Source organism: Manacus vitellinus, unplaced genomic scaffold, assembly GCF_001715985.3.
Source record: "Manacus vitellinus isolate BGI_N305 unplaced genomic scaffold, ASM171598v3 scaffold_32_pilon, whole genome shotgun sequence".
Lineage (NCBI taxonomy): Eukaryota > Metazoa > Chordata > Aves > Passeriformes > Pipridae > Manacus > Manacus vitellinus.
Window position 1 is genome coordinate 4,262,182 of NW_021940460.1, and position 22,235 is coordinate 4,284,416.

Genomic DNA, 22,235 nt, shown 5'->3' on the forward strand with positions numbered 1-22,235 from the left:
AAGAGTATAAAAATCACTTTGACATCTGGGGGGTTGAAATGGCAACGCTGACTTAAGATCTCCCTGAAAGGCTTTTTATCTGTCCTCAAGGTGAGGGAGAAAGAAGAAAGAGTGATTATCCAGAGACTTTGGGAAGATATTGCCTGATGTGCCTGCAGAGTGTAGCCCTGTTAGAGGGCTTATGTGTGTATAAAACATGCCTACCCACCACAGGGCCCTGATGTGGGCATGCAAGACCTCCCTGCCAGGGGAAATTATTGCTATCCCACTGCTCAGCACTGCCACATCCCTCTGCCAGTCCTGCTCTGTGGGCAAGAAAAACTCCTGCAGATTTGAAGAGTGAGGAAGGAAGACGGAGCCGTTGGGGTGTCGTGTGACTGACACCACACAACAGATGGAGGTGCCCATCCTTCAGTCCTACAGCACGTTCCACAGCCCCAGCCTTCCCAAACACATCCCACTGCTGGGAACAGCCAGGAAGGGCAGGCTCACGTGGTTTTCACACCAAGAACTGTGGCTGCAGAGGCGAATCAGGTGCTGAGGCACATGAACATCTAATTTAGAAGTGTTCGAGATGGACTCCTGGCACTTCAGGAAGTGTTTCAGCTGAGTACACAGAGCTCCCAAATACCCTTTGGACATTTGGCTCCACTCTTGGGCAGATTTGCATGAGTGGTGTTTTTAGCTGCTCGTGTGAGTGGTGTTTTTACCTCCAAATTTTACCAGATTTCCCTGCTCAGAGGCTCTGACTCCCAGAACTATGACCAAAGCCATGAAAGAACACCAAATGGGAATCCCTAAATTGCATTCAGAGTATTCTGAAGCAACTCCTTCCTGAGTAGTAACCAAGAAAATTGTCTCACAGTGTAACATTTTATGCTATTGAGAAAATAAGATATTTTGAGTTATATTCCTTTAAGATGTCTTGCTGTGTTTAAAGGGCTGATTTTCTTCTCTTTTTTGTTTTGTTTTCAGGCTTGATACATCAACCAAACTTCAGAGGAGCTGCTCTTGCCTCACACCAATGTTGAGACGAAAGAGAAGCAAGTTATTCATGTTTTAATGTTGTTTTGTGCCAGATGTTTTGCTGGTAGAAATCCATAGCTCCACAGGCACCCATTTCTTCAGGATCTGGAATGTCTGACACAATTTCTGTCTCCATTCTGGACGGTCTGTGAAGGAAGCTGCTTTATTTTGCAATATTGAATATTCATGCTGGGAAATTATAAGGAAAAACAAAATAATGAGAGACAGGGTCTCTAATAAGCTTCCTGTCACATGAGGCTCTGGTTCTGGTGAAGCAGATGTGGTTGCTGACTTGTTTCCAAAATGTTTGTGGAGTGGTGATTAGATTCTGTCATACTGATGTTATATCTCTGTGATCTCATTCAATACAAGTAGTTCTGCAAACAGTGAAATATTTTTTTCCGATGGATTTATATCTTGGATTGTGTTTCTGCATAAATTCTCTGATGTTTAATGGGGATTGAGTTCATTTTAGCCTGTTTCTTCAATGAGAGATGAGTAATCTGTCTTGACTTGGCTGCCTACTTTCACAAAACTTGCAGGAATTAAATATCACAAGTATTTAAAATTTGAGTGGGAATTATGAACCAGTTCCAGAGTTATTTGGAGCCAACTCATATAAACAAACATAAACATGAGTCTCATTTTCTTTACAAAAGCAACAGGTAAGAAGCAATCTTCTGTTACTTTGTCCTTCTATTTTACCTCCTTGATTCTATTTTTTTATTAGTGATCAATCATATAAGATATGCTTTATTTATAAAGCTGTGTGAAATATGAGACTTGTTTACCACATTGAATAGATATAAAAACATCATTAATTTATACTTATTATGGGCCACACAAGAGATGACATTGCTTTTTATTGTCCTTGCCAGAGCAGGGGAAAGAGGTGACATGGATTTTAACTTACATGTTTGCACAGGCAAGTGCAGAGAAAGAACATTATTTTTCCTTTAGAATTCTCATAGTTCTGGTTTGGAAAGGGAGAAAGGAAACCTAGAATCGAAAATGATCTTTTGTGTTGCTGAGTCCAGTCTTCTGCTTCTGCAGAGAGCCAAGTTCCCAGTCTTTTTCATAAAACAGGTTGTGCTATTCAAAAATATGCTCCTTTCTCTTTGTCATCCCTCCTATCCTCCCAGCTTCCCACTTTCTTTGGGTGTTTGCTCCAGAATTTACTTCCTTTGATAGGAAGAAACCCTTTAATTTCCATAATCAGTTTATGCATGTCTGCTCTTGTTCTGTGTTGTTCTATGTTCTTGTTCTTCTTTCCTAAAAAGTTCATTCCTGTAGGTAGCCATGTCTGTAAGGGGAATAAGGAAAGAAGACTCTTCCAAGAGGACAGAAAATCTACACTTGGGCAAATTCTTAAGACACAAATCTGTTGGAAACTAGGCTTCAACAGCACTTAACATAAAATGTTTGTGTGTCTAATACTCCCAGGTTTTTCTGGGACTGGCAAATGAATTATTTAACAATGGAAACTGCACATGCATCTGCTTGGCTTCTGTGGGTTCATGTTATAGAAAACTGTAGGAGTGTTGTAGAGATCACAACTACCCAACTTTGTGTCATAGACCCTGTGTCTTCACAGGCCTCAGAAATTCCCATTTAGCTGAGTAGAGGAGAACAGAGTGGCAAGTCTCTGCTTTCATTGCTAATGCTTTGTAAAATAACCTTTATGGTCTGTAGATTCAGTCCTGTGCAGGTCTGTGTGACTTAGGATTTATTACACTGCACTTCATATTTGTGCATCTCTCTCCAGTTCCTGGAGAGGAAAGAAATTAAAGGTCTAAAAGGTTAGCTTGGTGTTAATAGATCGAGATATACCCAATATTTAACTTCCCTGGACAAAGGAACTGCTTCAAGGGCTGGCTTGTCCTGTTACAGTGTGACAGTGTCAGCCCTGTGTGCTGCAAACCTTCACCCAACCTTAGAAATAAAAAATAAAAAAGCCAAGTGTCTGCTCAATGGAAAACAGATGGAGTGTTCATTAGACATTACTTTTAATGATCTGCTTTAAAAGTAAAGATACACCATTCCAAGCAGAAGAAGGGCCTCCTAATAGCTGTGTTTAGGTCCCAGGCTCATTATCTGAGCTACAGATAAGCAAGATTGCAAGACCTTTGAATCATTGGAACTTCCAGTTAAGCTTGCCGACCATTATTAGAATTCCAAACACAGCAGAACTATTTTGGAGCCTTACCAATATTTTTTCCTGAAGATGTATCTTTATTTAATGATTCAGAGTTATTATGATGGGCCTGGCAGTCAGTTGCTCAGTTGCTGGAGTATTACCATTTAACCTAGGTCAGGATAAAAATCTGGGAATATTCACTGCAGGGCAGACCTTTTGCATCTTTGAGGGCCTGTTCTTCACAGTCCACCTTGGTGTGACTCCCCCAAATGGTGTTGCTGGCTGTGAGAGGTGACCCCAGCAGTCTAGAAAGCCTGAAGATCCTTCCTGAAAAGATAAACCCTGCATTCTGTGCCTGTAGGTACTAAATCAACTTTTGGCATGTAAAGAACAATGCAATCCCAGGGTTTTAGGCATAGATGGCTGCTGCCAAACCACAAGAAATGCTTTTGTCTGGAACTCATGGAGCAGTAACATAGCAATGGAGGGTGTACCCTTGTCTGTTATTCCCTCTGAGCAAATTCTCAGAGACATGTTACCAGGATCCAGATAGATTTCATGGAACTAGGAGAGAAATGGGCTTTAATTTTCTTATAAAGGGAGGAAGAGACAATAGAACTCAGCAAAACATGTGGCAAGTTTTGTTTCTGTCTGAGAGTTATGCAAGCAAAACCCAGTGCCCATCCTCAGACAGCACTCTCCCAAGTGAGACTCACGTGAGGGAACTTGTGTTACTTTTCTCCTTAAAGCCTTCAAAATTGCTTTATTTCCTCTGCATATGTGTAAATACAGCCTTATGTCTTCAACTGATCTCCAGCTGGTGAGTATGAGTCAGAATCCAAACTTCTCAAAGTTCAAGGAAATTTAGAGCTGATGTTCTGGTTCACTGTCACCTCTGTAGAAAAATACCTGCATGAATAATGAGAAATAAGCCTCTTGTTTTCATAAGAGGGACCAGAAGGATCAAGTTCAGCAAAAGTCTATCACAAACTGTTAATTAAGCACTGTTCTGAAACCAGGTTTTTCCCACTCTGTTAGAAACCTTCTTCAATTTCCAGACTGGAGTTATTAGTGGCTGGTTTGTTCACATATATTACTGTGCCAAAGCTGTCTTTTAGTTTAGATTATACACAAATAGAATGTGAGTATTAGGTTTCCTCTGCTTTTTGTCTCTTTTGGGGAAAAAAAAAAGAGCTTAAATACAAGGTCACCTTGTGTTCAAGGTCCAGTTATTTCCTCACACAATTCAAGGGTGGGGGGAGAACAAGCAAAAGGAGCAGATGACAAAGATGACAAGAGTGCTTTATATTTAGGTTTGTGTACCTTAGAATGAGCCAGCAACAGCATCCCTCCTCCTGTTATCTTATGTCCAAGTAAATACAGTTAATTTTCTTTCTTTGGGTTATATTTGCAGAAATCAAGCAAATGCCTTCTCTCCCTGTGTTACTAGAGTGTATTGGGATCCAGTTTTTGAGAAAATGTGTTTATTCTCTTTCATTGTACCCCTATTTTATGCCTTTGACATTGGAGCATAGATATACTCCTCCCCTTGTCATTATTTCTTCTTGAAATAATGACTAATCTCTATTTTCTTTACTTTGGTACCTCAGATCACAGTTGAAAAGTTATGCCAGCAAATTTCCCCAGGTTGTTAAATTGCTTATGGTTTAAAAGTTCATTGCAGTTGAAAGTTTTGCTATTCAAGGTTAAATTGTTGAGGTAATCCTGGATCACAAGTTGTTGAATTGTTTGTAATCAAAAGTTTTTCATTGATGAAGTTAACAGTTTAAAAGTACACAGTTTAAAACTGTGAAGGGTTACAGTCAAGTTGAAAGCATAGGATATCCTTGAATTTTAAAGAATAGGCCTAGTGTTGCATTACCAATTCCAAAAAGCTTTCAGTGGAAGAATTAAGAAGTTTCCTTATTTTACCATGCCAATTTATAGCTAAGCAGTTATGTCAGCTGACTGACATAATTTAAAAGCATAAAAGGCAGGAGCCACATTAATAAAGTGTTCCATTTTGCACCTAACATTGAGGTGCAAACCCTCAAGTGTGTGAACCCTCATCCCTGTGGGGCTGTCGAGGACCCTGAGAGAGCCTGTTTGCCACAAGAGGGAAAAAACAATACAATTGTTTCCTTCTTCTTGTCTCATTGAGTGGCCTTTTCCTGGTTTAGTGTAGCTTTGTGAGCATGGGTGGCCAAAGCATGGGTTGCACAAGCCAGTTCCATCATCCTGGTGATTACAGCACGAGGTGAGAGGTTTCAGATACTCCTGGTTGTGAAGAAATGATTTTCAGAGGATGAACTCTCAGCAAATTCCAAGCAGGTGCCTTTCTGAGATGTTTAGTTGTGCAAACCTCAGTCACTCGGGGAGGAATCTTGTCCTAAGTGAATAACACAAGATGGATCAGTGTGAAAATCCACACCTGGAAGTTGCTTCCTAAAGCAGCTCCATGTCAGCACCCTGCAGATTTTAAAGTGAGGGTGCAAACCCCCAGCCTGGCTGGACACTGTGCAGGGTGGTGGCCTCTGTGACTCCCTCGAGTCACTTGGCAGAGCAATAATGGAAACGGGAACGTGGGATTTCTTATGTCTATTGTGTCCATTGGAACAATACTGCTGAGAGCAACTGGGACCAAAGGCCTGGCCTTCAAAATATCTGACTTGAAAAGAGAGCTGCATTTTTTTGGTAAGGTCCAAATGTGTTTCATTCAGCTTTGCTGCTACTCCCAGAGCTGAGTTGTAAAAAAGTCACACATCTGGGCTGCGCTGCCTGGAACTGTTTCTGTCATCCCAAGCAGTTTTTGGCTTCATTATGTTCTGGGTGTGCAGCAAAGAGCTTGTAAGAGCAAACTCTTAACTGAAGAGCTTAAATGTCTTGAATCACCAGCCTGCAGGGTAGCCATGGTCTTTAACTTTATAGATATAAACCTGAAGTCTTAAAATTCTGCATTTCTAGCCCTGCAGAATTCTCATTCAGACTGCTCCCTATCAAATTTCCATGCTGACTCCATGTCCAGGCAGGTCAGCTGTCCAAAGGAATGATGGACCAAGTGCTTTCATGGGAGATAAGTGTGAACTTGAGTAGAGCTCACCAATAGCTATAAAGTTTTTTTAAGCTATACAGCAATAAAACTGAAAATAATTTCAGTACATCCTAAATAAAGGGATGTAAGATGTCAGGATTATCAATATTTAATGCCAAGTGACAAAATAATGTTGCACCTCAATAGTTCCTGTTGAAGTAATGGCTTGTTTTCTCACTGCACAGTTGGCATATCCTGGAGTCTTTGGATTCTGCACTGTGGAGGCTGAATGTGTTAGAATTAATTAATTAATATTTAAAATGTTCTATGCCCCTCATTCCAGCCTCAGTTCCCCAAAGCATGACAGTGCAGGTGATCACAGAAAAGCCACTGGAACAAATAGCTACTGAATTCCAGTGTGGTCAAGGATCCACAGAAAGGACAGGGAACTTGGAGCTCCCAGTTTGTGCATAGCTGATCCAGAGCAGGGGTTTGGGGCCCGTGGCTGCTGCCAGGATGAGAAGGGGACACGAAGGGGACACTCTGAGAGCCTGAGGACACCTAGAGAAGGCCACATGTGTCTGGAGGAGTTGGCAGGCTTGCCTAGTTCTCTGCCTTCCCTTCCACTTCTTGGAAAGTCCATCCAAAAAAAGCTTTTCCAAACTTCCCAGCATGGTGGGCAGGTCCTCAGTGTGGAAGACTAAAACAGAGTGCTTTTGCTGCAGACTTGCCCTTCTGCTCCTGAACTGTTCCTACTCGTGGTTAAACCCGTGCCTTGCCAGCCAACTGATTTCCACATGCTCCCACTTCCCTTTACACTTTTCTGAGCAGTTCTTTGGCCTCTCAAAAAGCATGGACAGAGCACAGGACAGTCACTTCCCAACCACGTGGCTTCAGGCACACAAACAGACCTGCACATCCCAAGGAGTAACTCTGGGATGGGGTGTCCCTGGGGGCTCTGCAGACTCCGACAGCACAAAAGGGCAGGTTGGGAAGGGCAGAGACCTGACTCTGCTCAGCTGGCATTCTCATACCTCCCTTCCAAGCAGGTGCCTCTGATGGCCTGTTTCATAAATCATTATTGAAAGATACCTCTGAATAAATACTTTCTCTTCTCCAGTACTAAGGATTAATTTTGCATGAGTCTGTGTGTTTACTCTGTTCTTCAGCAGGGACAGAAATTACTCTCGGCCAGATTTTACGAATGATGTTCCACATTTATTGCATATTATGACCTTTTTGGATGATACAAAGTCAAGTCTAGGGATCTGTCTTTCTTATTTTTCTTCTCTAATGAACAGTGTGTTGCAGTGTAAAGACACCTGTAATTTACATCCTTTATTTGAGATTAAAGTAAGCTCATGATTAACATATTATATGAAGCAAGGTGGTGAACAGGAGAGTTCATTGACTTTTCAACCCTGGAATCACCCAAACACTGTTTTACATTCCAAATAAAATATTTGCTGGGTTTCACACCAGTCTTTTACCAGTGTGTATCACAATGTTGCTGTTGGGAAAAACTGAATTTATTAAGGCAATATATTTTAAAAATTGGCTCCAGCACCACACAGCTGGCAACAAGGAAAAAGTAATCTAAGGCAGCATGTAAAAAACTGTTCTTTAGTTAGATTGTGAATTTTCCAATAACTGCCTCCAGCAGACCACCCTATGACACTGATTGCAAGCACATAAAGCCTGATGGTTCCAAAGTCATATAAATAAAACGTGGATGTTGAAATGCCAACCTCCCACTATTTGCCTCCAACCTTTTCTTTTCATCTCTTCACTGCTTATTTTGCTTTTTTTCTTTCCTGGTGTCCTTCCTCTCACTGATGTTTTCCTTCAGTACCACCTCCCTCTTTGCCTCCCAGAACCAAGGGGAGGTTTCAGCTTTAATGGCAGAGCAGGAGCCAGCAGGCAATGGAAAGGAGCTGGGGTGGATTTGGTGAGGACACCAAGCCCCCAAAAAGCAGAAGAGTGCAGGTTATTTGTGTGTGCACACAACTTCACACACCCAGTGCCCACCTGAGCAAACCAGAGGAGCAGTTTAGGGCAGTTCTAAACTGGAGCCCAGCTCAGTATGGTTCAGAGTGTTATTTGTAGCCAGGAGTTTGATGACCTGGAGCTGTTCTAAGATCTTTTAATTTTTCACCTCCCCTGCCATTGCATAAGGACAGGCCACTCATCACTCAGAAAAGAGCTATGAAAATAATAAAAATAGATTAATTAACGTGGAAGAAAACCCAAGAAGCTCTCAATCCTGTTGTCTGGAACTAAAATACATCTGGTACTTCCTGGTTTATAACATACTTTGTGTAAAGGCTGTTTACTCTTTGGCTGTTTGGGTTGGTGACAAGTTTTTGTAAATGTCTCTTGTTAGACCTAAGTAGGGTGAAATGTTTATCTCTTGTTTTCCTTACTAAAAATTAAGCAAGTTGTTAAGAGTCTCACAAAACTATAATTAACTTTCCCTTTGCAAACAGAACATTTTAAAAATGTTTTTATTGCCTTAGTAATGAGTGTTACAAAAAATGTCTTCCACAGCAAAACACACTAATAACAGGGATGAGTGCAAACCAAACAAGTCAAAGTAAATTATCTATGAAACCACTTATTTTAATGCAACAGGGAACAGTAATAAAAGTTTCGAAACAGCTTTTCCTCCTTTGAGAAAGCAGAACTATTTTTTTCTCTGTTGGAGCTCCTGACATAGGTCAAAATATTGCACTACACTGAGATTTCAATTCTTTTCCTCCCAGAGGGACCTAAACATTGTCCTCACAACATGTGTATTTTGTTGGAATAGAAGAAAAACCTAGTCCTGAGAAGGACTGCAACCAGCTCTGTCAGGCCAAGGCAACGGCTGGGCAGGAAGAACATAAAACAACGTGGATTCCACACCACAACTACTCTCAGATCTCTATTCCAGTCAGTGTGTACTGACTTCCAAGGGCATAACTTGCCCAGGAACCCAGCTAACATGAGCCCTTTACTCAGATGCTTCAGCCCAACTCCACAAATCTCCTGTTCTGTCAGGCCTCATTCCCTGACCCCTCTGCACAAAGGGCTTCTGTGAGGGATGACCCAAACCTTTCTCTTTTGGTCCTCACTAACATATTAAAAAATCCCTTCCTGTACTTCTGATGCCAAAGTGCAGGTGTAAAGTTACCCAGATTGCTGGATGTGCAGCCCTCTCCTTGGCACCACAGCTCACCTGATGTCAGCACTTCTTTCCAGGCTGAAGTGTTTATAGGCTGGCAAATTCTCCTTGTGAGGACCCATTCACAGGCTTACAAGGGGGAAACTATAATTTTTTCTTCCCTGTTCAGTACCTTTTTTTAATGTTATGAGATAATTGACATTTCTTCCCTCTCTCTGCTCTCATTCATTATGGTGATAATGCTTCTGAAGTATTTCATGAATTCCATCCGAACATCTTCAGGATCTTCCTCCAAGTTGGAATGTATTAGTTTTAGTTTGTTCAGTGGGTAAGCTTTGAAAGTAAATAAAAAACAATTAAGTATATTTCTTTTAAAAAAGAAATAGTCACGAAGTCATGGGACAGCTCATGCTGGAGTCAGCTGGAATTCAGTAGTACCCAATGTTTGATACCCCAAACAAAACATGAAGAAGAAATGCAGCAGAGCTTGTCAGCTTTACAAAGAAATCCAGCTTAATGCTAAATTAAATTCTTCAAACAGTATTATTAAAGCTTAAAGTCTGGTTTTGGAGTCATATTCAGTTAGACAGAATCAAACAATTCAGCACCAAACTACAGTTTTACTGCTGAAGTGATGTGACATTTTTTGATTACTTCAAAGTCACAGAATCATACAGTTATATTAAATATGTATTAATATATTAATACTTATAACAAATATGTAGTTGTTTGAACACTGGAACAGGTTGCCCAGAGCGTGTGTTTTCACTGATATAAACAGCCACAAATAATTTTGCAGTATATAAGGCACTGATTTTAAAAGGGAGATCATTAGCCTCTTATTTCAAAGGGCTCCTGTTCTTTTGATTGATAGAATGCAGACTTAAATGGCCTCAAAAGTTAACAAAAAACCATCCAATGGAAGAACCAAACTACTACTGATGAGGAAATATGGCAGGAGTTCTAATTCCTGGCTCAGCTGCAAAGTTACTGTGTGACTTTAGAGAAGCCACTCAAAACTTTGCTTGCCTTTACTTTCCCTTTTGTGAAACAGGAATATCCTTGAGATCAATTATTTCTGGTGTTGCAGAGTGTTCTTTAATTGGCAGATTCAAATGAGAAATGTAAGCCATAAGTTATGAACAATTTTAAAGACACAGAGATCAGTGAAAAGCTCCGAGTTACAGGTGGAGTTTTCCATCTCCTTACCCAGGGACAGGTTTTCTGTGTCCTCTGCACTGCCTGGCTTGTGATGTGCCACCAGGAGACACTGACTGTCGAGCAGTGGCTGCTGCTGCACGAAGCAGGAGTACCACATCTCAATTTCTTTCAGGTGACTGGGCAGCTCAGGGTTGAAGATTATTATTACCCCATGAGAGTCCTTCATCAGAGCTGGCCAGCACGTTTCAAACCTTGAAAGAACAGCACATGGCAAGATTGACAGCTGGACAACAGAAACATGCACCCAAACACCCTCAAGTTTTCTTCTTCCCTCTTCAAAAAGACATCTAAGTGTGGCTTTTTTTAATTATAAGATCAGTAATCTTGCCAGTGATCTATATATTCCAACTACTTTGTCTTACCTACTATGCTACTTGGTCCCATGGTTTGCTGACAATCTGCTATTTGGTCAAGTGCTTATTTCACCTTTTTCCCTAAAAATGGATCTGTCCCTTTCTCAATTGTATCTTTTGGAAATTTAGGGCTCAATCATATACATACACTGTTTGAAGTTCACTCACATAACAGCTTCAAGGAGATAAAGGCCATTACAAGTGGGCCTCTGTCTCCTTTACCTGTAATTCCATTCCAGGAGCTGTGGACTTTACTGGTATATTCAGTAAATATTTTGCATATATTATGCAAAACAAAGTTCAGCTGTGATCATGGCAGAGAGTACCTAATGTCAGATGCTTTACAGCAGAAGCTATAGAAGGATATATTGGGCTAAAGAGTCAGGAATATTCCTCGTCTCAAACAGATCACTGGTTTTAGGCCTGAGGTCTGAATAACCTGTGTAAACATAAATATCAGGGGTTAAGTACCAAGGACGTGGCTTACTTTTGGTCACCACTGCAATCCCACAGCTCGAATCGACACCCAGCTCCCTTGCTGTTCCCATTCAGGTTTGGCTTCTCATACTCCAGGATCCTGCGGGAAGTGATGGATACACGGTGAAACACGCTCCTGTGCAGCAGCACAGCAGAGCTCGGGGTCGGCACGCAGAGCTCGGGGGTCTCGCTCACCTCACCCCCTGCGTCGGGCTGTAGCTCCCGATCCCTTCCGTGCTCTCCGACACGAAGTTCGCCAGCACCGACTTCCCAGACTGGCCGAAAGACACCCGGCAGGAATTGAACGCGCCACAGCCACAGTGCCCACCCGAGCCCCCAAACGCTGCCCCTCCCGCTCAGCCCCGGGCCCTTCTCCCTCCCTCCTGCCGCAGGGCTCCCGCGGGGCTCGGGGGGTCCCTGTCGAGGGGACTCTCTCGGGGGGTCTCTGCCGAGGGTCCCTTTCGGGGGGTCTCTGCCGAGGGGACTCTATCGGGGGGTCCCTGTCGGGGGTCCCGCTCACCTCTCGCGGCCCCACCAGCAGCACCTTCGCCCTCACATGGCGGAGGGGGGGGGCACGGCCCCCCGCCGCAGCGCTGCCGCAACGCGTCCGCGCGGGAGGGAGGCGGGCGGTGATTGGCGCTGCCGCCGTACGTGACGGCGGCGGGGCGGGGCGGGGGCGGGGCGCGCGAGTGACTCGCGGCCGCCGTGAGGGGGCGGCTCCGTTGAGGGGGCGGCTCCTCAGACCCGCGACGTCCGCGCCGCGTCCCCACAGTGTCCCCACAGTGTCCCCACAGTGTCCCCTCAGTGCCCCCTCAGTGCCCCCACTGACCCTGTGTCCCCAGACACGCGTTGTGTCCTCGCTTCGTCCTCTTCGTGCCCCCACAGTGTTCCCAGAACGTTCCCGCTGTGCCCCCGCAGCGCCAGCAGTCCAACCCCGCAGTGTCCCCACGGTGCCCCCGCCCCGCTCCGCCCGCGGATCCGTCTGCCGGAGTAAGTAGGTCTCACAGCGAAAGGGTGAAGGGATCCTTTACACTCCGCACGCTGATCTGGTCCAGGGGAACACGGGGTGACCAGCGGGGAGAAGGGTGAAGTCCTGCTGGCTGCTTTCACAAAGGGACAAGATTCCCGCACGGGGCTCCCTCCAGCTGTGCGATTCCTGAGCACTGAGGAGCGGAGGGACAGCTCAACACTCTGAGGGCAGGAGGAGGAGAACGTGGAAGGTCCCTCTCAGACCATTTTTCTGCCCGTAGGTACCAAACTTTGAGCCATGAGCAGATAAACCTCCACTATTCCCCTGCAACCTTTCAAGGAAAGATGCAATAGGGACCACCAAGCCCAAACCTGCTGGCCGCCCACAGTGGGTTTGTAGCGCCTGTAAATCCAAAGCAGTGAGCCCTGAGGGGACCCCCAGCTTTTGTGTCCATTATTGTGTGGCAGCGAATCCTTCTGCCTGCACCGTTTTGGGGAGAGGTGTCCCCTTGGTCCCTCTGGCCTCTGGAAAGCAAGAGCCAGATACTAAACACACCTAAAACTCACACGGTGCTCCTGTGTGTCCTGGTGTCCCTCACTCATCCCATCCTTGCCTTGTTTCATTGCAATTTTACCTGCAGATTCTCCTTGAAAGGACAATGAAGCCAAGCTCCTGGAGATTCTTATTAAGGCTCGTTAGGGGAAGCAAGAGGCTTTATTAAATTGCAGCTTCTAAGAAAATAAAACATCTGGCAGACAGATGTGCCGCCTCAGAGCTGTTTAGTGCCCAGGTACAATAGCACTTTTAGACAAGCTTTCAAATAGGGCCTCTAGGCACTACCACAATGTAAATGTTTATTATTAGTACTGCTAATAAATGTGAACCAGAATTGCCCTGCTCTCACTGAGGGGGTACAATCTTCTCTATCACACTGGAGACTCATTTGTTGTTTCACTCCTTACATTGGGATAGTTTAGGATGGTTCAGTGTGGCAGTGGCACCTCACCATTCACACAGTATTTTAAACTTCAGAAAACCCTCTGTTTTCAGGTTGGTGGGACAAAGACAATGAAAAAACACTAGTTGCAACTAGCACTGAATTTGATTCTGCTGTAGCAGATTGGAAGTGTGTTTTCTGCTTGTGAAGGTCCATGTGTGATACAGGACCAAATTCACAATGAACTGGGAAAACTCCTATTAATCCTTTCTGCAGCTCTGTTGTTTTCCACGTTTCAGACCCACAACTTGCAAAGGAAAGACAGGAAGGGTGGCCCAGAGAGAAGAACCAGGACAGCCTCTCACATTAGCTGGCACATGGTATTAGCTGCCATTAGCACTTGAAGAGAAATGTGTTATGAAGGGAACTATTGTGGACAGCAGCACAGAAGAGGGGAAAAAAAAGACTAAGAGGTAACTGAAACTGGGTAAAACTGGCTGTTTGTGCAGCTGCCCAGAAAGCAATTAGGATTAATTTTTAGATGAAGTGTCAGATAGGGTCTTTGTGTGTTTATATTAGCCACTGAAGAGTAAGGAGAGCACAGCTAACTAAGGCTGCAATTTTGGGATTTATCCATGTGATTTAGAGCTTGAAGTCACTTTAGAAAGTGGGAATTAAGCTTTCAAGCCACTTAGGGTGACGTTTTCAAAGGCATCTAAGTCAAGTACACTTGATATTATCAAGATCTGCCTTAGGCATATGGGTAAAGTTATGTTAGTTGCTGGTGTATTGTTTGCTGAGAGCACATGTGTATGAATCACTTTGCTTCTCTTATTTAAAACTCTTTGTCAGACTACAGCAGTGAGAAAACTCCAGCAGTAAGTGAACTACTTCCAGACAATGCTGGTAATGTCTTTAGGTCTTGCATTTATTAGCTGGCTGGTTTTCCACCATAATGTTTTGGTAGCAAACAAAAATTATCATCTCCACGTGATTCTCTGTGGGCAGATCCTCCTCCTTCCTTCAAAAGCCAAAAGCAACTGCAAGGTATCAATAATATTTCAACAAAAGTGTTCTTCACTCTAGAAATGCCAGTGAGAACTCGAGTGAGGAGACACAGCAATTGCTGTACCAGGGCATGTGATGCTTTTTGCCTGAATTGCAGATCAGAGGACTTTGCCTCCAAGTTAGAGGTCTGCAGGTTTTACTGGAAGCAGCAGTAAAATGTAGTGCCAGTCACCTTTCAGATAATAGTTGAGCACTTGCAAACCATTCAGTCTTTCAGAGAACACTATTTTGCATTGTATTTCATTTAATGTGGCATATAAAATTTTTCCTATGAAAACAACTAAAAAAAAAATAAAAATCTTTCATAAGCTTTTTGTGGCTCAGTGCTGGTACTTTGTTTAATGTCCTGTAACAATGTTTCCAAACTTTGGAAAAAAAACCCCAAAATACCCTAGAGCACTGGAGTTGTGTGTGAAAATGCTGCCTTGGTTAGAAGTACAACCACATGGCACAGCTCACCATGAGAGGGGAGGCTCTGCCTGGTTGCTGTTTGTTGCATGACATTTATTGTGTGTGTGCAGAAACAGCTCTTCAGTGGGTGCAGGCAGGGACCTGCACTACATCCTCCACTTATTTATACTCGTTCATCTGGGGGCAAGGCCTAGAACAGAGGAATTGAGAGGAAGGAACACCTATTTTTGAGCACTGTAGCCCGTTATTAAAAATGAAGGAGAAAATCAATATTGCAATCTCAAGGCTTGTTGCTTAGGAAGCTCAGGGCAGGGATATGTCTCCAGGGCTCGAAGTGTAGTTGATTAAGTAAATGATGGTTTGGATGAAGTGTGGCAGCTCTCTGGAAAAAAGTTTTGGTAGGGCTATGAAAAAGGAGAAAATGGAAACAGGACATTAAGTTGCTTTGACAGGGGTGCAGTGGAGCCCTGCTCTTTGTCTTGAGTCTGCAGGGTAACACTCAGTTCAGTGTCTCTCAGGAAACTTATTCTGAAATAAATAGGAAAAGCTCATGCACAACCTCGTTGCTTGGCTCATGCCAACACATTGTCAAGGACTACAACTCTGATCAATCTGTGGCCTCAAAGTCCTTCCCAGAGGAGATGAGGATCTTTATTTCCATTTTATAGATGGAGAAACAAAGCAGAGGAAGGTTAAATTACTTGTCTGAGCAGCCCACCAGCTGACAGGAGATCCAGATTAATTAAAATGCCTCTAAATGTGAGTTCTGGCCAGGCATAGAGGAGGCGGGGGGGGCAGACAACTCAGGCAGACAACTTAGTGGCCAATGCGTTCTCCTGACCAGTGGCCATGAACTCAGTGCCAACTTAAGCAGCCCATTCTCCCAATGACCCTTCATCAAAGTCAGTGGAAGTTCCCAAGGGATTAATTTAACTTGCTCCATTCATGCAGTGGCATATAGACAAAACCCTGCCTCCATGACCACCAAAAGACACCAAAATTCCCTGATTTGTGAGTCACAATATGCAAATCCTGAAGTAGGATTTAGCTCCTATGGTTTAAATCTTCAGGTCCAGCTGCAGATGATGTCTCTGATGGATGTTTTGCTTATTCCAGAGCGGTTGCTCTGATCCCAGTCCGTGGAGCAACAGTAACACCTAGTGGCTGAACGTGCCAGTCCCTTCCTCCTTTCCTCGCTCCCCGTCACAAAGTAGAGTTGGAGGGCACACGGTGTGATTGACAGTTTTGACTTGCAAGGCCAACACTCGGGATCTCCAGGGATTTACCATTTTCCTTTCAACCCCCCACCACGTTCTGGTTTCTATTAAAAGTGGTAGATGAAATATGAAACTCTTCCTCCCACCCCCCAAGCCCCTTCACTTTTCTGGCTTATGGAGGAGGTTGTTCCAGTCCATCTTGATCTGTAGGTGGGTGGGCTGTGAGTGACCGAGCCTACTGCTTCCAGCTTGGAGCACTCAGATTTCTGTCAGGAATCCAAGCTTTTTTTTCTTTTTCTTTTCCCTTTTCTTTTTCTTTCTTTTTTCTTTTTTTTTTTTTTTTGGTCTGAAAAAGATCAAGCAGATCATCTGGTGGAGGTTGGTGACCTCAGTGCATTTGATAATGTGGTGTTAACTTGCCTGTGTTAAGGCAGACCAAACCAATCAGTTCCAAGAAGTACCATTTCCTAAGATGTGGTATGTGGGATTGTTTGCCACGATCTACTGGGACTGCTAATTCATCAGAGAGGGACCCCTAGAAAAACAGCATTAGGGAGGAAAGAACCCACAGATGTTTATTGTGTTAGCAGGAAAGCCCTTCAGAGGGTCTTCATTCTCCCTCACAGGGGAAAGGTTCAATTTTTCCATGGAAAAAAGACATTAAGCAAAAGTATTTCTGCTGAAGCCCAGATCATTTGCATTTGTAAATAGAGCCTCAGCTCTTTGTGGGAGTTACATTACTGAGACACTATGGGCTTATCATATTCATGCTGTTTAATTTTAGGCTTCTGGTTTAGGTATTCTGAACTACCCATTAGGAGGGTCTTCACTGCCTGTTGACAGAGCCTGGGCTCTTAATTTGCACTGTGGACACTTGCTCTTTTCCACAGGATTTTAACTGGATCACCACCGACTCAAAGAGCAGCGTTTGTCTCCCTTCACAACCCCAGCTCTCCATCTGGCTTCCTCACAATTACCTGTTTAGATGGAACTGATTCAATTGAAAACCAGTCTGGGATGAAAAAATAAAATAAAAGAATCAGCTTCATGCCCCCCTTTACTGCACAACAGCACAAACCCCTGTGCTGACAGAAAGAAGGTAACGAGGACCAGCGGGGACGTGGCCAAGTGGGACAAGGATGGGACCATTTCTGTTGTCTGCTGTGCAGATGTACACTAAATTAAGGAGTGCATATAGTCCTAGAATTAGTCAGACCTCCTGATTTGGTGTTCTTGATACCTGCTTGTGAGAGCAGTCAAAGAGCCTGATGGTGAGAAATAAGGAATATTGTGCTGGGATGTGTCAGGCACCCTTTACTCTTAGAAGAGAGAGTGTGGCAGCCTTGCTGGGCTGGGCAAAACCCCTTCCTCTATGTTTGGTAAAAATGACATCGGAGGTGGTAGACCTGAAAGCACCCAAACGAGACAATGAAAGGATAATTGTTATTTGTGATTCACAAGAGCTCTCGGAACCTTTTCTATTAGACCCGTCTGTTTTTTGTTTGGAATATAACATTTCAAAGTGAGCTTTGTTTCTCCCTGGCAGCTGTGGTGTCTGCCACCCGTGTGGGGCTGCAGAGGCTTATTAACATTGTCTGATCCAGTTATTCACTCAAGGCCAGACCCTCAATGACTTCATAGAAAGAAAGCAAAGAAGTGTGTAATGTCCTTAGAGGGACTGCCATGTGCCCTATAGGAGAGGAGAACCTACTGACAGGAAGATTTTGTTTTCTCTCATTTTCATTCTCTGGTTTGACTTATGTGTTACTTTGGAGTTTGTGGCCAAACACGGGAGTTCCTTAACCCCACGATCCTTCCAGGCATTATGTTTCTGTTAACATCCTGGGTCAAGGCAGCTGGCTTTTCACATGGCTCCCATTCATTTTCATTTAAGGCTCAATTACCTCTTGGCAGTATGCCACTAGAGACAACAGATTTATACCAGTAATTAGTATGTTTTGAGAAGTCTGGAATAAAATCCTCTTTTGCTTTGGTACCTGGATACAGTGATGAATTCTTAACTCTACACCCTCGACTTAAAAATCTGTAGGCTTGATAATTTTGCCTCAATTCCCTTTAAAACCTGCTAAAAGTAGTATATTAGTTTCCAATGCTTGGCTCACTTGCAAACTCTTCATTTGAAATTCCCTCCTTAACATCTTTGGGCTCACAAATAAACATGTATGAGACTGGCACTCTGAGTGGGACCTGCTGCAGCTGAACCTCCTTCCATGTCTGCAGGTGGGGTTTGAAGCAAAGTGTTGTACTGTGTGTTTTAAACACCAGGAGGAATGTTTTGGAAATATAAAAAGGGAAGTGGGTTGGGTATTATAAAAGAGTTCATATTTAATACAGATTTTTGATTGTGTAGCATTAAGTGGTTCGTTATTTTATTGTTCTTCAATAATTTGAGAGCTTAAATCTTCTGCTCTTGGCTTGGCTAGTGATGCTGTCTTGAGCTGGGTTATAAAAATACTATGCTTCACCTAAGCACAGATTGTTATAGTTTTCATCTTAATTAGCAAGCTGCAGATTAATACAATCACTCTTTCTTTCTTTTGCCATAGAAGTTCAGAAGTATAATCTGCACTTGTGAGAACACAAAGAATTGGACTGGAAGCATTCCAAACTCTTTACTGTAAGTGTTCAAAGATTTAATGGAGTCTTCAGTCATAAAAATCTTTAATTTGAACTAGACCTTTATGTTCTCCATTCTTAAATTCACCATTTTTATGTCCAGGGGATTTCCTGTTATCCAAGTATGGATGGAGGCCCTTTGTTTCCCTCTGTGTGTGTTTTCTAATTCAAATCAAATGTGTATGTCAGTGGTTGATTGCACTTAACCTCCTTAGGTTCATATTTCTTATTTAATTGCATTACATTTTAAGGTTTAAGGCTATGTATTTACTGCAGTTAATAGCACACCATATTTTAATGAAGCTGTTATCTTCTGCAAGTATACACAGAACAATGGAGATTGATTGTAGAGGATCTTTTAGAGAAACTGTATCTCAAAGCCATTTAAAATGAATAAACACAGTGGAGAGTTTTAGTTAATGTAGCTCTTTACCTGCCACAGCTTCAAAACTAAGGAAATGAATGGTTGGGTTACGAAGGCTGTTTGTTCTCCTCCTCCCCAGACCTCAGGAGGTCAGGGCTGTAGCTGCAGTGTCCCAGGGAACATGGAACAAGCTGTGTTTGTTCCCAGAGATGCTCCAGAATTGCAGCACTGCTTTTTCCAAACTCCACTCACCTTCCCTGTACACTGTCCAGGCTCCCTCTCTGCCCAACCTACAGCCCAGCTCTGTAAATCTGTTGTCAGTCAGTTTAGGAAAGGCCCAGAACATGGAAAACGATTATCTAATTTTATTGAAACATCTGAAAAAAAAAAAAAAAGGCAACTATTACCCAGAGATCATGTCCAGAAAATCTGGGACAAATCTCCTGTGCTCTGCTAGAGCACAGCCAGCTGAACACCTGTTTCCAATGCAGAACAGGGCATCACCCTGCACTTGGGGCACTGCACCGGGTTTCTCACAACAATCTGAGAGTTAAACACTCTGAATTGAGCCAAAAAATGTTTTCCTCTGAGCCACTTCTTTCCAGGCACACAGCAAGGCTGATAGTCTTGTCCTACCATTCCATCACATACCAAAAATCTCCTTAGTCTGGTCAAAAGCTTTTATTTCCTTTTTTTGGGCAACAATCAGTTTAAACATTTCATAGTATCTTGCAGACTTTATAATTTCCTTTCTGCCAAAGAACAATTTATATCTCTCTTTAGATTACATCTCATCTTGCTTCTTTTGTTTTTTTCGTCTCTTGTTTCATTATTGTTGCTATTTATACCATGTCATTTTTATTCCATTTCTATTATCCTCACAATAGCCATGATACATAACAGAGCACTGAACCCCGTGTTACAAAGGGAGGCACTGAGAGATTTCCTGATGGCTCTGGTAGGTCAGGGAGTTCAACCAGATTCTTTCTGGGTGCAGACTGACAGCCCATGCATCCTTCTTGCCTGAGACCCTGTGGCACAGGGGCTGTGAGCCAGTGTAATCCCAGGGGATTATTTGGGGATTGGTTTTGCATCTGTAGAGAGATTGATCTCCCTCGGGCAGAAGAGAAAACAGAGAGAGATGAAGAGCATTTCTCATGGTGAAAGAGAGATCTGTGTCCTATCTGTGGAGCTGGGTGTTTGGAAAGCACAGTTTAGTAGCTCCAGTTTGGGTCATTCAGACATGGAAGCGAGGCCTGGAAGAGGGGTGGATTTTGGAAATCCATTAGGTGTGGAATCCATTGCTGACAATGGAGTGCACTGTGAACACCTAAGCTAGCATTAGTGCACGTGTGCTTAGCCAAGAAATACTTGGAACCTGTTGCCTTGCAGTGACTTTAGCCTTTAATGCCTGCAATGATTCTTTCGTATTTAGCACCTTAGCTGCCTTTTTATTGCTTCCATGGAGGAATCTGTAAGGTTCAAGAGAGGAGATTAGGTAGAGAGCCAGCTAAAGAGCAAGGCAGGGCCACTGAACAGTGTTGGGGTTTGCTTACATGATTGCTCCCCTTAGAATGGAGAGAGCAAAATGTTCATAAATTAATAAATCTGGAGAATATTCTCTTTAAACAATCCCCAGAAACCCCAGCCTAGCACACAGCTGTAGAAAAAAGACCCCAACAACTGAACAGGATGTTGGGTTGCATTATGGTAAGAACAGGGTATATATCAAAAAGGTGTTATTGTTATTACCTAAACCTCTGGTGAGTTCTTGTTGAGATTGCTCTTTTCAGTACTGCTCACTCCACCTAAGGAGGACATGATTAAGGGATAAAGCAGAGAAAATGACAGTAACACTGTGCCTTTTAGCTCTGAGTTATAAAGTAAGACTGAAGAGCTTTGGTATTATCTTGTTTAAAAAGAGATCTTGCAGTGATTTTAAATGATTTTAAAATAATGAAGGAGATTAATCACATTGAAACAGACAAAGTCTGTGAAAACAAGGCGACTTAATTTGGCAAATAGGATCTTGGGAAAAGAATGAAGACAGAGAAGGGAGAGGCTCATAGGAATGCTCCAAGAAATATGTAATGTCAGCTGTCAGAGCAGCCCTGTGAGTGTGGATGTGCAGTGCTTTAGAGCAGAATGAGATGAGACAGAACTGTAAGGAAAAGGCAGGTGTGACAGTTGGGCTGTGGCTGTTGACCAGTGGCACACAGGGCCAGTGAAAGCCAGGCTTTGGGACACACCTGCAGCCTGTGGTGAGATCCAGCACGGGCAAGGCAAGGGGGGTGCAGGAAGGCACTGACTGGCAGGGAGTTTGCAGTGTGAAGACATGGCTGGCAGGTAAGGACACTGGGGAACAAGGAGGAGGAGAAAAGAGGGGGAAAGCAGGTGGCTGCTGCTAATCCACCTTAACTAAGGTGAAAATACTGGTGGTAATTACAGCTCTCAGCTGGGCAGGATCCTGCTGTGGAGGTGATGGTCCCTGTGCAATGGGACCAAGTGCAGTGATTTTCAGGGTGCAGCCCACAAATTTTTGAAGGACCAAGGCCCTGTGAAAGCCAGCTAAGAAAAGCAGACTCTTGTGGTTAGGCCTAATTGTCATGGCTCATGGAGAAAGTTCCTGGGAGATTTGGAAAAAAACCAATTAAAGCTGTAAAAATAAGGATGGAACATTCAGATTTGCTGTGTGGATGAAAGGGGACTCCAGACTCCTCACCTGCATCCCCCCCAGTTCTTCTCCTTGGTTCCACAGGGCAGGTGTGCAGGAGCTGGGATGAGGATGCTTATTTCCATAACTCCTTTCTTATCTGGTTTGTGTGCCTTTACCTGTGTATTCTGTCAGGAAGGGGGTGAGCCCAGTCCCTCTTATGTGGCTTGCACAATACAGAGAGGGAACTGAGATTCCTACTCACGTTGGATTCCTCAAGTCAGGCAACCTGGGTCCATGGGGAAATTGAGAGAAGTACGAGGATTCTGGGGCCAGAGTCCAAAAACTGAGACATTCTTTGGGCATGAAAGTTCTTGCATGTCTGAGATTCAGAGAGTCCGTGGCTCAGGACAGGTTTCCAAAACCAGCTAAGCATTGGGATACCACTGAATGTGGATATCCTGCAGTCAGTGACTCCAATAAAAATTGCAGCCTGGTCTCTGGTAGCTGCTCCCACTGCACGTTACAAAGTGCTTCATTTTGTTATAGAAGCTCAAGGTTGTTTGTGGT

At 43.5% G+C, this 22,235-nt stretch overlaps 1 protein-coding gene across 3 annotated transcripts; it reads right to left on the reverse strand.

Moving 5' to 3' along the window:
• Positions 1-3,796: 3,796 nt before the first annotated feature.
• Positions 3,797-11,620, reverse strand: IFT22 (intraflagellar transport 22). 3 transcript variants are annotated; one of them, XM_029961354.1, is made up of 5 exons: positions 11,604-11,620; positions 11,419-11,508; positions 10,567-10,769; positions 9,530-9,690; positions 3,797-4,072 (listed from the first exon to the last, which is right to left on the reverse strand). In XM_029961354.1, exons 3-4 carry the CDS (start codon positions 10,742-10,744, stop codon positions 9,542-9,544), a joined length of 327 nt encoding a protein of 108 aa, XP_029817214.1. In that variant the 5' UTR covers positions 10,745-10,769; positions 11,419-11,508; positions 11,604-11,620; the 3' UTR covers positions 3,797-4,072; positions 9,530-9,541. The 3 variants fall into 3 exon arrangements, with proteins under 3 accessions (XP_029817214.1, XP_029817215.1, XP_017932160.1); XM_029961355.1 differs by lacking the exon at positions 3,797-4,072 and adding an exon at positions 5,538-5,552; XM_018076671.2 differs by lacking the exons at positions 3,797-4,072; positions 11,419-11,508; positions 11,604-11,620 and adding an exon at positions 11,154-11,401 and having other exon boundaries at positions 8,682-9,690.
• Between the last annotated feature and the right edge of the window lie 10,615 nt (positions 11,621-22,235).

Excerpts from the sequence above, each read along its gene's own strand:
- IFT22 (XM_029961354.1), bottom strand. The coding sequence starts at position 10,744 with ATGAAGGACTCTCATGGGGTAATAATAATCTTCAACCCTGAGCTGCCC. Across the intron at positions 9,691-10,566 it reads CACAGAAAACCTGTCCCTGG|CTTACCCACTGAACAAACTA; the intron begins GTAAGGAGATGG and ends TTACTTTCAAAG.